Raw genomic sequence first — 13473 nt, 5'->3', positions numbered from 1 at the left:
GGAGCAGAGATTGGACGTCAGGTCTTCTACCCTCAAGCCTGGAGTCGTCACCACGTTTGACACTCTAGCTTGTGTGGTAAGAAGGAAATTCAATACTCTAATCCCGTAGGTATCTCCTCCCATTTCTAGCCTTTAGAATTTCCTGTGGCTCCTGCTGACCCATGCCTCCTGCCCTCACAAGGCTGAACTCGGTCATCACCTCCCTGGATCATTTGCCCCATTTTTTCCCTCTTTTGGCCTCCATTTGCAGTTGTTCCTCCTAATCCTGTTACTTCTGCCTTTGAGATCTATTACAGATTTATTTTCCCTTCTCTGCTGTCACTGAGATCTAGCTCTTGCTCTCCAAATGCAGGCCTTCCTTGAGTTTTACTGCTCTTCCTTCTTCCTCGTGTTTCACTTAGATCCTCTAGCTTAATTTCCATCCGAGTGCTCTTTCTCTGTGTTTCTTCCCTGCTCAAGAAAATTTATTGAATGTTTGTTGCCACGACTCACTGAATTCTCGCTGGCATTCAGGGCCCTGTAGAAACCTTCCCCTGTTGCCCCCATCGACTGTGTGACCTTACTTTTCCTTCCTGTGTACGATGCTGCTTCTGCCACCTCGTCCTTGTCTGTCGTGTGGCCACCAGCATTCCCTCCCCTGCTCTGCACCTGATCCCTGGCAGAATTAGGGACTCTCTGCCCACATCATCTCCATCATGTAGACTTTTCGCTTTCCATCACCTGGTTAGCCTGGTGTCTGCCACATAAAGAGCCAGTTGGTTCTTTAAAAATATTTATTGGTCAGGTCTAGGGCTAATTTTTCAAAGTAAAAGATAGTCTAATGATTTCTGTAAGTGTTTCTGGGTATTCAAACGTACTTCTGTTCATTTTATATTAAATACATGATCATGTCAATGGTTTGCACAGGTTTAAAATTTTAGCAGTTAAGTAATCGTGTGACTCGTGCAGCATATTTGATCAGCGTGCCGTTGTAACTTAGCGGTCACGCGTCGTCGTCCTCTAACACTCAGAGAGGCAGAGGGGCCTGCCGGTTCAGCTGCAGATCTTGACAGACTGCCTGACTGCGTTTGAATCTTGGCTTATCCATGTATTACCTGTGGGATGCTAGCAGATTATTTAGCGTCTCTTTTTGGGTTTCTTCTTCTGTAAAACAGGATGGTAGTAACGAGGCTTGTGCAGATTAGTGTGTATGAAGTGTTAATGTGTGTGTGTAGTCAGTATAACTGCATGTTGTCTATTATAATAATTCTTATTATTGGTACTATTTATGTGGTGTTTTATGGTGTGAAAAATTTTTTGCATTTACTTTGATCGTAGTTTTTGTGTTTATTGTAGGTAATTTAGGTTTTTTGTTTGTCCACAGGCTGCCTCTCCCTTCTGGTCATCTGTGATCTTCCTTCACTATCTGTTTCTGCAGTTAGTTTGCTACCTGACTGACTGTCCCTAGAGTCACCTTCATCTGGCTTGCCCTAGATGCTATGCCCATGGCCACCTGTTGAAAGCCATGGTTTAGGATTCAAGTTCATGTGTATAACTTCTTTTTTAATGTGACAGCTTTATTGAGATATAATTAACATTCCATAAAACTTACCCCATTACAGTATATAGCTCAGTATATAACTTCTTTTTTCATTGATAATTAAAAGATGATTGGTCTTACGGTTTGGAGGACGTGAAGTTTACAGTAACCAGACTCTCAGGCAGGATTAGTGTAGGTCAGAGTCACTGTGGATCCTTAGATTATATCTCATTCGACCTGGGGCATAACTGCGTGCCTTTTATTGCTCATTTTTTGCGTTAAATTCTTTGTCTTAAACATGTAGGCATGAGCTCTTCAACCAAGCGGAGCACTTCCACAGGTAATAAAGAGTCCACTTCTACTAGAGAAAGATTACGTGAACGCACCCGACTAAACCAGAGCAAAAAACTGCCTTCTGCAGGTCAGGGGGCTCATGACGTGGCGTTGGCTAAACGCTCCCGCAGTCGTGCGGCTGTAGAATGCGACGTCCGCATGAGCAAGTCCAAATCGGACAATCAGATCAGTGACAAAGCTGCTCTGGAAGCCAAAGTGAAGGATCTTCTCACATTGGCAAAAACCAAAGACGTGGAGATTTTGCATTTGAGGAATGAACTCCGAGACATGCGTGCTCAGCTGGGCATTAACGAGGACCCTCCCGAGGGGGATGAGAAGTCCGAGGAGAAGGAAGCCATCGTTGCTCACCAGCCCACTGACGTCGAGTCCACTTTATTGCAGTTACAGGAACAGAATACTGCCATCCGCGAGGAACTCAACCAGCTGAAAAATGAAAACAGAATGCTAAAGGACAGGTTGAACGCACTGGGCTTCTCCCTGGAGCAGAGGCTGGACCATTCTGAAAAACTGTTTGGCTATCAGTCCCTGAGCCCCGAGATCACCCCTGGTAACCAGAGCGACGGAGGGGGGACTCTGACCTCCTCGGTGGAGGGCTCTGCCCCTGGGTCAGTGGAGGACCTCCTGAGCCAGGATGAGAACACCCTCATGGACCATCAGCACAGCAATTCTATGGACAACCTGGACAGCGAGTGCAGCGAGGTGTACCAGCCCCTCACGTCCAGCGACGACGCCCTGGACGCACCGTCATCCTCCGAGTCAGAAGGCGTTCCGAGCATAGAGCGCTCTCGGAAGGGGAGCAGCGGGAACGCCAGCGAAGTGTCCGTGGCTTGCTTGACGGAACGGATACACCAGATGGAGGAGAACCAGCACAGTACGAGTGAGGAACTTCAGGCAACTCTGCAAGAGCTTGCCGACTTACAGCAGATCACCCAGGAGCTGAACAGCGAAAACGAAAGGCTCGGGGAGGAGAAGGTGATCCTCATGGAGTCGTTATGTCAGCAGAGCGATAAGTTGGAACACTTTAGCCGACAGATTGAATATTTCCGCTCCCTTCTCGACGAGCATCACATTTCCTACGTCATAGACGAAGATGTAAAAAGTGGACGCTACATGGAACTGGAGCAGCGCTACATGGATCTCGCTGAGAACACCCGTTTTGAGCGAGAGCAGCTCCTTGGCGTCCAGCAGCATTTGAGCAATACTTTGAAGATGGCTGAGCAAGACAACAAGGAGGCTCAGGAGATGATCGGGGCCCTCAAGGAGCGCAACCACCACATGGAGCGCATCGTTGAGTCTGAGCAGAAGGGCAAGGCAGCCTTGGCGGCCACGCTGGAGGAGTTCAAAGCCACAGTGGCCAGTGACCAGATCGAGATGAATCGCCTGAAGGCCCAGCTGGAGAATGAGAAGCAGAAAGTGGCGGAGCTGTACTCCATCCATAACTCTGGAGACAAGTCTGACATTCAGGATCTACTGGAGAGTGTCAGGCTGGACAAAGAGAAAGCAGAGACTCTGGCCAGTAGCCTGCAGGAAGATCTGGCTCACACCCGGAATGATGCCAATCGTTTGCAGGACACCATCGCAAAGGTACTGTTTAAGTAGATGGAACGTTCTGGACCAGCGTTCCGCGGCTGCGGTGCATGGCGTGCTCCCTGAGAGCCTGCAGCCCTGGTGCTGTGTCGTTAGCTTTTGTTAGGCTGATTTTTCTTTTAAGCTCCAGAATGGTTTTCTTGTATTGGGATGGAGTGAAAAGTATTCTTATAATAATGTCACTTCCACTCACTTGCGTTTCATTACTGTTTTCCTGCACGTGAGAGGATGGGGCTGACATTACAACTAACAGAAGTTGTCCCTAGTTCTGGGTATGCCTGGGGGAGCGTGTCACGCAGTTTTACATCCTCCTCTGTAGTATAGTTTGGCATAAGAAAAACAAAGACCCAGTATTCCAGTCTGTGGGACCAGCGACATCTGCCTCTTCTTATCCTTTTGTGGTTGTAGTTTTTCAAACAGAGTTCTGTTGTGATTTAAAAATACTTTTGGAGTGTGAAGTCTCCTATTTCTTAGAGGCCCATGGTTCGTGGCTGGCAGGGACCTTAGCCATCACCGTTTCAGACCCTTTGTTTTACACGCAACGTATTAATGAGGACTCAGCCAGAAGTGCAGCCCAGGGCGGCTGGCAGTCTGGCCAGGGCTCTGTGCCCCACGTGGTTGCTGATGCAGTGTTTATTTGCATGAGTTATCTAATTATCCCAGCTTACATTTTATTTCCTGTTTCAATGCAACAATTTTTAAAGTAGTATCTTTAGGCAAAATTTGAATGATATAAGCCTTCATTTTCCAAGTGATGACGTTTAGAGATACAGTTTGGGAGATGCGGTATTTGTTGGAGCATATTTTTGGGGGGCTGCTGTGAACTAACATGTTGACAATACTTGAGAATTTTTTTGTTTCCATTTTTAAAAAAATTATTAATTAATTTATTGGCTGCGTTGGGTCTCCGTTGCTGCACACGGGCTTTCTCTAGTTGCAGAGAGCAGGGGCCTCTCTTGTTGCGGCGCGTGGGCTCCGTCGTTGTGGCCCGAGGGCTCTAGAGCACAGGCCTAGTAGTTGTGGCGCACAGGCTTAGGTGCTCCACAGCATGTGGGATCTTCCCATACCAGGGCTTGAACCCATGTCCCCTGCATTGGCAGGCGGATGCTTAACCACTGGGCCACCAAGGAAGCCCTGTTTCCATTTTTAACTTGATATTGAAATTATCACAAATCAGACATCATTTTTGTGGGAAAGCATGTTAATCATTAATCAGAGGCATGCCTTCAGTCCAAACATTGAAAGGAAAATTTCCAGAATCTCCTAATAATAACGTAGTGAAGTTCGCTTCCACCAGTGGTGTGGCAGCAGGCCCTGCTCAGCACTCTGTGTGGACCCCTGCCACAGGAGAGCGCCTGCGCCCGGGCCCACAGGCCGTCCCTGCTCGTGCAGAGCAGCTCACGCTCGGCTCCCTGCTGCGGCAGCCTGTGCCTCCGTCCTAGGACTTGTCTGAGAACAGCTCTCGCTTGTCTGACCTGCACCATCCATTTTACAGGTAGAAGAGGAATACCGAGCCTTCCAAGAGGAAGCTAAGAAGCAAATAGAAGATCTAAATATGACATTAGAAAAATTAAGATCAGAGCTGGAAGAAAAAGAGACAGAAAGGAGTGACATGAAAGAAACGATCTTTGAACTTGAAGACGAAGTGGAACAGCACCGGGCGGTGAAGCTTCACGACAACCTCATCATCTCTGACTTAGAGAGTAAGTGAGGTCCCACCTGTCTTCATGTGCGGGAGGAGTCTGCGTTCTGAGCAGCAGAGTAACGGGGGCGGCTCTGCCTGGGGCAGGGGCTCAGAGGCGGGAGCGCAGGGGCCGTAGACACGTGTGTGGGCAAGAGAAGAGCTTCCCACAGCCGCCGGCGGTCTCCTGGGTGCTGTGTGCTCCAGAGGACAGTTAGGTGAAAGCAGCACGTTGAAACCGTGTAACGATGGGAAGTCATTTAAGTGAGAGACCGCTGGGGCTGTTCACTCTCTAGATCTTATGGAAAGCCCTTTATCATCCGTGTCTAGTGGTTGCAGGTGTGCTGAGGCCAACAAATGTTGATCCTTTATAAAGAATCTTATGCCTGAAGCACAAGTTTTCATTTGTGTACTTGTTTAATATTCCTCTCTTTCACGGAGATTTGTGATCAGGTAGACTTGAAACCCAGATTTTGAGTTGCTTTGTTTGCTTTTTAAAAGATGTTTAAAAACTTTTTTGTAACTATTTCAGACTTAAAAAAAAAGTTGCAAAAACAGCACAGGGCATTTCTGTGTGGGGGATTTGGTGAAGAGCGGAAGTTGGCAGGACCTTGAAGTGTCTTCTCACTGGCTGTTCACCACGCTGCAAATGACGGAAAGCAGCAGCCAGAAAGCCTGCAGTGGGCCAGCTGGGCGGCAGTGTGACCCTGCGCACGGGTGGCCGGGTGACCGTGGAAGTGGCAGAGACACATGCGTCTTGCTAGGCCACCCGCTGGCTGAGGCATAACTTTACTGGATCGTAAGGAAACATTAAACAGACAAAAAATGAGGACTGTTGTACTGAAAGCCCAGGATCGAATTGTGCTGTATCCTAAAAAATGCCAGTGTCGTGAGAGACAAAGGCTGAAGGAAAGTTCCGGGCTGAAGGAGGCTGTGGAGAAGGGCAGCTGGGGCACCGCCTGGGCCTACACTGGCTGCAGTGCTGTCGGGCGCTGTGGGAACTGGAGTGTGGGTGGGAGATGAGATGCACGTGTGCGTCAGTAAAATCTATGCAGTAGGTAACCCACCTGTGTCTTGTGTTCTTAGGAACCACACGTGGGATGTTCAGGGGTGAAGGACCGTGATGTACGTCCTTAAGGTTCGGGGAGAAGTTAGGGACAAGTAGAGGCAGACGGACGGGGATGGGGGTAGCAAATGTCACAAGTGGTAACCTGTTAACGATAGGCCCATCTCAGTCAGAGGCACGTGGCTGTTCGCCTCCTTGTGTTACTTCTTGCACCCTTTTGTGAGTTTGAAATTATTTGCAAATAATACATTTTAAAAATTCTTATGTATTCTTCACCTAGATTCCTCAAATGTTAACAAATTTTAAGTTGTAATGCACTTTAATGATGGCCTGGTGGGACAGGGAGAGTGGAGGTAGTAACGTCTTTGGGTGCCTTGGTTAAAGCTCTTAAATTTCCAGTTCATGACACTGCCCGTTTGAGCCCTGACGGTTTATTCCTCGATAGAGGATTGGCAGGCGGATACAGCATGGTGCCAGAGCCCCCTGTGCTGGGGGTGGAGAGGTGGGATGGAGGGGAGGTTTGAACTACTGATATTTCCAGGAGAGGGTCATTTGCAGGAGCCCTAAACATGTCTGGTGGCAGTTCTGAGCTCTGGCTAGTTGACCTGGCATCTGTAGATTGACCTCAGGGTTATTTGGAATATTCCAAGGTATCTGGATACTGAAGTAGTGGATCGTGGGACTGTATTTCTTACAGACATAGTGATGAACTTTTTCATCTAAAGTTTTAAAAAACTTTTAGTTTAACATTGATATCTGGTTTGTATTTCATTGTCTCTGAACTGAACAAGTTATCTAATTTTACTTCCTAAATAGAAGAGGTTCTAAAGTTTTTCAGATTAACTTGGGAGTTCAGTGTGATTTCCATTTAATACTGATAATAAGAGCCTTTCCCTTGCACACCTTTTAATTTGAATGTGGAAAGAGTGACACCTTGTGGTCATTGGGGTAATAGCTAGAAAAACATTAGATGAGAAGGATTCCTGGGGCAATATTTTCCATATCATTGCCAGAATAAAAATTAATTCATATTGTGTGGATTTTACATATAAAATGGCTGAAATTCCTTAATACATTTTTTTTTAGCCATGTGCTTTCTCTCCCCAATTTTTTGAAATGAGAAGTTGAAATATGCAGAAATACTGTGAGGGTCGTGTGGTGGTTAGCACGCCCCAGATGTGACAGTGGGCGGCGTTCTGCAGTGTTCGCCTTCTGTGTGTGTGTGTTTAACTGAACCAGTTGGCAGTAAGCTGTGGACTTCATGACACTTAACTCCTAAATATTTCAGCGCACACCTCCTAAACATTCTCCTCGTAACCACGATGCCGTTATCACATCTAGTAAAATTAGTCATAATTTCTTAGCATCACCTAATACACTATGTGCAGATTTTCCCAGCTGTCCCCAGAATGTCCTTTATATTTTTTTATAGGAATTGGGATCCAGACAGGTTTCATGCATTGTAATTTGTTATTGTATCTCTGTAGTCTGGTAGGAGTTAACTTTTTTCCTAGAGAATTCTAGCATTTGGGGTTGATGCTAAGTCAGCACGTGGTATTGGGAAATTGGGATTTTCTTCCATGGAGTGAAACCACCGCCATAGTCCGTTTTAGAACTTTTTTTCGTCACCCCCAAAAGAAATCCTGCACCCATTAGCGGTCTCTCCTCCGTTACCCCACAGTGATTCTGACTCTGGTATTAGTGCACAGGGTGTTAGAGCAGCTATTCTAACTGTACTGAGGACATAGAGGAAAATATGCTCATTGTGGTGAACAAATAGCAGATCTCCTCAGAGAAATAAAAACTGCAAAAAAAGGAGAACCGAGTAGGTATCCTGGAACTAAAAAATTAAACAGCTAATATAAAAAGTTAGTCATATAAGCAACAAATTAGAGATGTAGAAGAGCCAGTGAACTTGAAAATCAATCAATAGACATTATCCAGAGAGAAAAAAGATTGGAAAAAAATGAGTAGCGTTATCAGTAATACCTGTGGAACAGTATCACAAAGTGTATCGTGCAATTTGGAGTCCAGGCGGCCTCTCAGAGAACATCACTGCAGTACTGTGTAGACCTGGCCTGTGGTACTTCTCACCAGTGCTTGGACTTCGCATCTAAGCTAGAAAGATCTGATGTAAAAACTCGCTCAGTAAATACTGTCAAGTCTTCCAGTTCAAGATGATGGCCTGAGGTCATACATACATCCTTTCCCTCCCAGAGTCTAGAGACATGGCGGGATAGATATAAAATGAGCTTGAGCAAAGATGGAAAATAGGGGAAGGGTCCTATCAGGAGGTCATCAGTTTTGAGTAATTTCTGGAATACTTTATATAAAGCAGGTGGGATTGGCTGTGGAGAAACCAATCAGAACAGAACAATCTGCAGTTAGGAGAACACTGACGCTCTGAGCAGTGATGCTCCCGGCAGAGCCCTGGGGATGGGGCACTAGAACCTCCACGTCAGGGATCACAGGGCCCGGGGCCAGCAGCTGGCTCAGGCTGCGGTGTACGGGATTGCTGGGCCGTGTGGCACCCCCTCCTCTGTCGGGTGATGGCTTTGGTATTTGCCCCCAGATTACTGCTGGGCTCGCCTCTAAGTGAGGTGGAAATATGGTGCCAGGGGCTCCCAGCACGACCTTCGTACTGTGCCAGCAGTAACTGCAGGCTGCCATGTTGTCTTAAAGAGAAGACCGCACAGGGAAGGGCAGCTTGTCCCAGCAGTGAAACACACACACACATGCACACCTGTCGCCTCACCAGAAGCCGCACCCCCACCCCCTGCAAGCTCACGTCATCAGCAAAGCCTTCAGCTGTTTGTTCTGTTGAGAAGCATGCAGGAATCACTGATGCTAATCATTCTTTGCAAGTAAGAAAGACCAGCCAGGACTTACTGGACATTTTAACACCTTAGAAAAGCTTAAAGGAGAAACAGCAGAAAGAAGCAGCTCAACTGAGCCCCCCAAATAAAGGGAATACCTTGCCCAGCAAACCAAGGCTGACTGGTCTCGAGAGTAGTGGCACCAGCAAGACCTCAGGTCTGGCTCGGTTACGACCTTACCGACCACTTCGTGTTTGCGTGGTAACGTGCCATGTGTGCTCTGCCCCGCCCTGCCCTCTGTAGTTCCTGAAACCGGGGCTAGGGCTTGGCATCCTGGTACATGGAAGCGACCGTGGTGAGCAAGGGTGGCTTGAGTTTAGAGAAGGAGGAAAGCTGTGCAGTTCTGTGATGAGAGAAGCCTGGAAGGCAAGATACTGGGAAGCCTTAATGGAAAAAAGTTTCATATTTGACTGTGTAAAATTGAAATTTTCAACTCAGCAAAGTACCAGGAATAAATGACATTGGAAGAAATATTTGTAATGCGTATCGAATACGAAAAGAGATTCTGTACATCAGTAAGACTAGAATAACTCATTAAAGCAAGCGTATGAATGGATAAGTCAGAAAAAGACACAAAAACATGCTTGACTTCTAAAAGAAGCAAAGAAACTTGAAACAAGATTCAGGTGTGAAAAATTAAAAAGATTGCTAACGTGTAAGAGAGGAGAAAAAGGTTCTCTTATATACTGCAGCCTTTCTGGAATATTGATCAGAATTTTTACAACAGTGATTTAGCAAGCTACTTCCAGAAATCTGCTCTTCAGAAACATTCTTATAAGTTTGCACGTGTGTACATAGATGTGGTTGCTTGCTGCAGAGTTGCTGGTTACCACAGAAACTTGGAAACCACCTCTATTTTCAACATCTGAGATCTAGTTAATAGCCTGTGTGCACAGTGCATCCCCACGGTGGCCGCCCCTCCACCTGCCAAGTGAACGAGGCACAGAGGCAAGTGTGCGTGAAGCAGGGCGAGTCACACCGCGGACGAGCTGGGTGTAGTGCTTCTGCACTTGACACCGTACAAATTTTAAATAGAACATTGCATTGAAATTGTAGCCAGGCATAATGGTGTTCCTTAAGAAATGCAAATTTCAGTGTATTCTATACCATAAATTCTCTAACTTGGTGACGTCTCAAAAAATTCTACATTTTTAAATTTTATTTTAATTTTTTGGCTGCATCGGGTCTTCGTTGGGGTGCACGGTGCTTCTCATTGTGGTGGCTTCTCGTTGCAGAGCATAGGTTCTAGGTGTGCGGGCTTCAGTAGTTGCGGCTCGTGGGCTCTAGAGCGCAGGCTCAGTAGTTGTGGCGCACGGGCTTAGTTGCTCCGTGGCACGTGGGATCTTCCTGGACCAGGGATGGAACCCACGTCCCCTGCATTGGCAGGTGGATTCTTAACCACTGCGCCACCAGGGAAGTCCCAAATTTCTGCATTCTTGAGCTAGAACCTTCTAATGGATTGGCTTGGATCCTGCTGATAGTTTCAGATGGTCCTTCATCACTTCTTCTACCTCTAGAAATGTGTCTTCAAATATCATCTGAACAACTGTGAAGACACTCACAGTGTTGGTAACAAACACTGGAAGCGTTCTGGCTGTTGGGTAACAGGAGGGGCTGAGACGAATGGTGTGTCCAGCTGATGGAGTACCAGCGTGGCCGTCAGCCATCAGCGTGGTGCTGCAGGTCTGTGTTTATTGATAAAGGTGTCCAGTATCTGCTGCTTACTGGGAGGGCTTGTGAAGCAGTGTAAATAGTATAGTTTCATTTTTCTTTAAAAAAAAAAAGTACACATATGAAATCTGGAAGAATATCTGTCAAATGCACATGCTGGGTGATCTTATTTTGTCATCGTGTTCTGTTTTCCAGACTTTTTATTCTGAGCGTGCATTACTTTCAGAATCAAGGAGTAAACGTTATACTCAGTTTTTTGGAGGGGGACAAAAATGAGTAAAATAAAAGTTAAAAAATAAGGGTGGACTTCCCTGGTGGTCCAGTGATTAAGGCTCCGCCCCTCCACTGTGGGGGAGCGTGGGCTCCATCCCTGGTCGGGGAACTGAGATCCTGCATGCTGCATGGTGTGGCCAAAAAGTTAAAGAGTAAATAAAAATAAATGAATAAATAAATACAATACAAATAAAAGTAGTAAATGGTTTATTTGAAACTCCTGTGTGTCCTCTTCGTGCATCAGGAGTTCTGGTTTGGTGCCTGAATACAGCGCCTGCCCTGCTCCGCTGCCCCTGAGGCGTGGAGCTTTAACTGACAGGTTCCTCTCGTCCTTTCCCTTCCTCTAAAATTTGCACCTGATGGCAGTTGGATGTGCTTGACCAGATGCAGGAGTCTGAGTACTGGGGTATCTGTACCCTAAGGATTTTCTGGGATCTGAGGGGGAACTTTCATTACTTTACACCCCAAGGGTTGTAGGTAGATCCTGTAGCTGCCCAGTGACACCTGCAGGAGTGATGGGCCTGTAACCGGAGCCAGCATGGAGGCCTGGTTGATGATTCTGGTTTTGTTGGCGATGGTAGGTCTTGGTGGTGAAAAGATTATGAACCCCATTATTAAATGGGCAGGGCAGTGCCCAGAAGTGTTCAGAGCAAAGTTGGACTAATAACAATGAGAACAGAAATTTACCTGATTTCTGGAAAAAATTGAGTTATAGCGTATAATTTAAAAATGAGGTCATAGTTCTGTTCTTTGATAGAGTTTAATGTTGCATTTGAGTTGAGGACAGTAGATGGCAGTGTCTCTCACACCTAAGGCTTTGAGGAGGGAAACTGCGTTTAGACGCCCTGGAGCTGCCGGCCAAGCTGCCCTGTGTGACCGACTGGTCACCGGGAGAGGTGGCGTTTGCTGAGCCTCACAGCGAGAATTGGAGCAGAGATGCCTTTGTTTCCAGGGAGGAGAAGCCTGTTGTCACTTTTAGCGCTTTTGTAAAGTTTAAGTCCGGTTCCCTGGAGACACTTGTAATGCACTTTATTCAGCCTGAATATGTCCTGGCTGCCAGCTTCCCTTCTGTTGAAAAGCAGACATGCCGACAATAAATACGTAGTGCTGAGGGTAAGGGGATGTCCTTTACAAGTAGTGATCACATGAATTCTGTGGCCATGAATGTAAAGGTTGGTGAAGAGAAAAGGATAAGGACAAAAGAAATGAATGAAATGTGGGATTTTATGATCAGTCTAAGATGGCCATGTGGCTTAGAATGTCACCTGAGAATCAAGGCACCAGATGTTAAAAATGGGCTGCAGTAAGATTTACTGTCGTTTGTCTCATGTATGTTACCTAGGTAGGTCCTTTGTGACCAGAAGAAAAGGAAAATGATTTTCAGCAGAGGAGAAATTACACATTGTTTTTGTTTACTTCTTTTAATTATAAAATATTTTTTGCTCATAAATATAATGTAAATGAAAGATGTAACCCCTAGTGGAGAAATACTTCGGCTTCTGTCCTTATACCTTGTCTGTGTCTGGAAATATCACCAAGACCCCAATTTCGTCTACATGAGGGTCACAGGGAGCCCAGCTCCGTGCTGGCTCCAGAGCCATCCTTGCCTCTGCAGAGTCAGGTCAGGGTACTGGACTCACCCACTCACCTGCGTGTCCATTTTGCCCTCCGCCAAGTTGGATGGCCCACGTGAGCCTTAAAGTTCCAGGTTAAATGAGTTCTGAAGCAGCTTGTATAGAGACAGACTTTTAAAGTTTAATCCTTTGCATATGAAAACCTCTTCTGTCTCTAAAAGGGTAGGAACTATACCTTTTTTTCCTTTCGCTTATATTTCAAGCACCTTTTAAAAAAGTCTGATACAAAGTAAGTATTTATGAGCAGTTTATTGAATTACTGAGTAAAAGTTATTAATTAACTTTTTATTTCATAGGCCCTAACTTTTTGGAATAGTTTTGGGGTGATGAGTGGGAGAAAATTGACTACTGGCTACTAAAAATGGCCATTTTTTTCACCCACGTTTTATCTCATTTAATATCCAGCTTTAGAAAGCATATTATTATGTATTTATAATAATCGTTACACATATAATTGTTGTAAGTATTCTAGACTTTATATTGTTACTGAAGTGAATTCATGCCGTGTAAAAACATCAGAACACAAATGTATCAACACTGAGTTAAGGTTTCAGAGGTTTCAGCAGAGCAGGTTCCTCCTGGAACTGGGAGTAGGAGGACGCGAAGCAGTCCCAGAAAAAGCGTCCGCGTGCTCGCCCTTTAGGCTCTTGGTGGGAAGCTGGTAGTCTGTTAGCCTAAGAGAAGCTTTTGGGTTCCGTGTCGTTCGTTGCACGCAGGCGTTGGCTGTGCCTGGGTTCCCGCTGCCGCGTGCAAGGAGTCGGGGGAATGTTTACTCAGAGACACCAGTGTGCCTGGGTTGACGTCCCTGGCAG

At 46.1% G+C, this 13473-nt stretch overlaps 1 protein-coding gene across 9 annotated transcripts in view; it reads left to right on the top strand.

Annotated features, from left to right (window-relative positions):
* The window catches only part of SPECC1L (sperm antigen with calponin homology and coiled-coil domains 1 like), a 117510-nt gene that overhangs the window by 40245 nt on the left and 63792 nt on the right, over positions 1-13473 (top strand). For 8 of the 9 annotated variants that reach the window (XR_009055002.1, XM_057744044.1, XM_057744042.1 and 5 more), the window contains 2 exons: positions 1824-3457; positions 4956-5163. Coding sequence is in view for 8 of the 9 variants with exons in the window: in XM_057744044.1 (XP_057600027.1) it covers positions 1824-3457; positions 4956-5163 (1842 nt within the window). In the remaining variant the exon portion in view is untranslated. The remainder of the gene's footprint in view (positions 1-1823; positions 3458-4955; positions 5164-13473) is intronic. The other variant, XM_057744039.1, reaches the window with a different exon arrangement.

This window comes from Hippopotamus amphibius, chromosome 8 (assembly GCF_030028045.1).
Source record: "Hippopotamus amphibius kiboko isolate mHipAmp2 chromosome 8, mHipAmp2.hap2, whole genome shotgun sequence".
Classification (NCBI taxonomy): Eukaryota; Metazoa; Chordata; class Mammalia; order Artiodactyla; family Hippopotamidae; genus Hippopotamus; species Hippopotamus amphibius.
The sequence above is the reverse complement of the archived record's forward strand: the minus strand, read 5'-3'. Positions and strand labels throughout refer to the sequence as shown.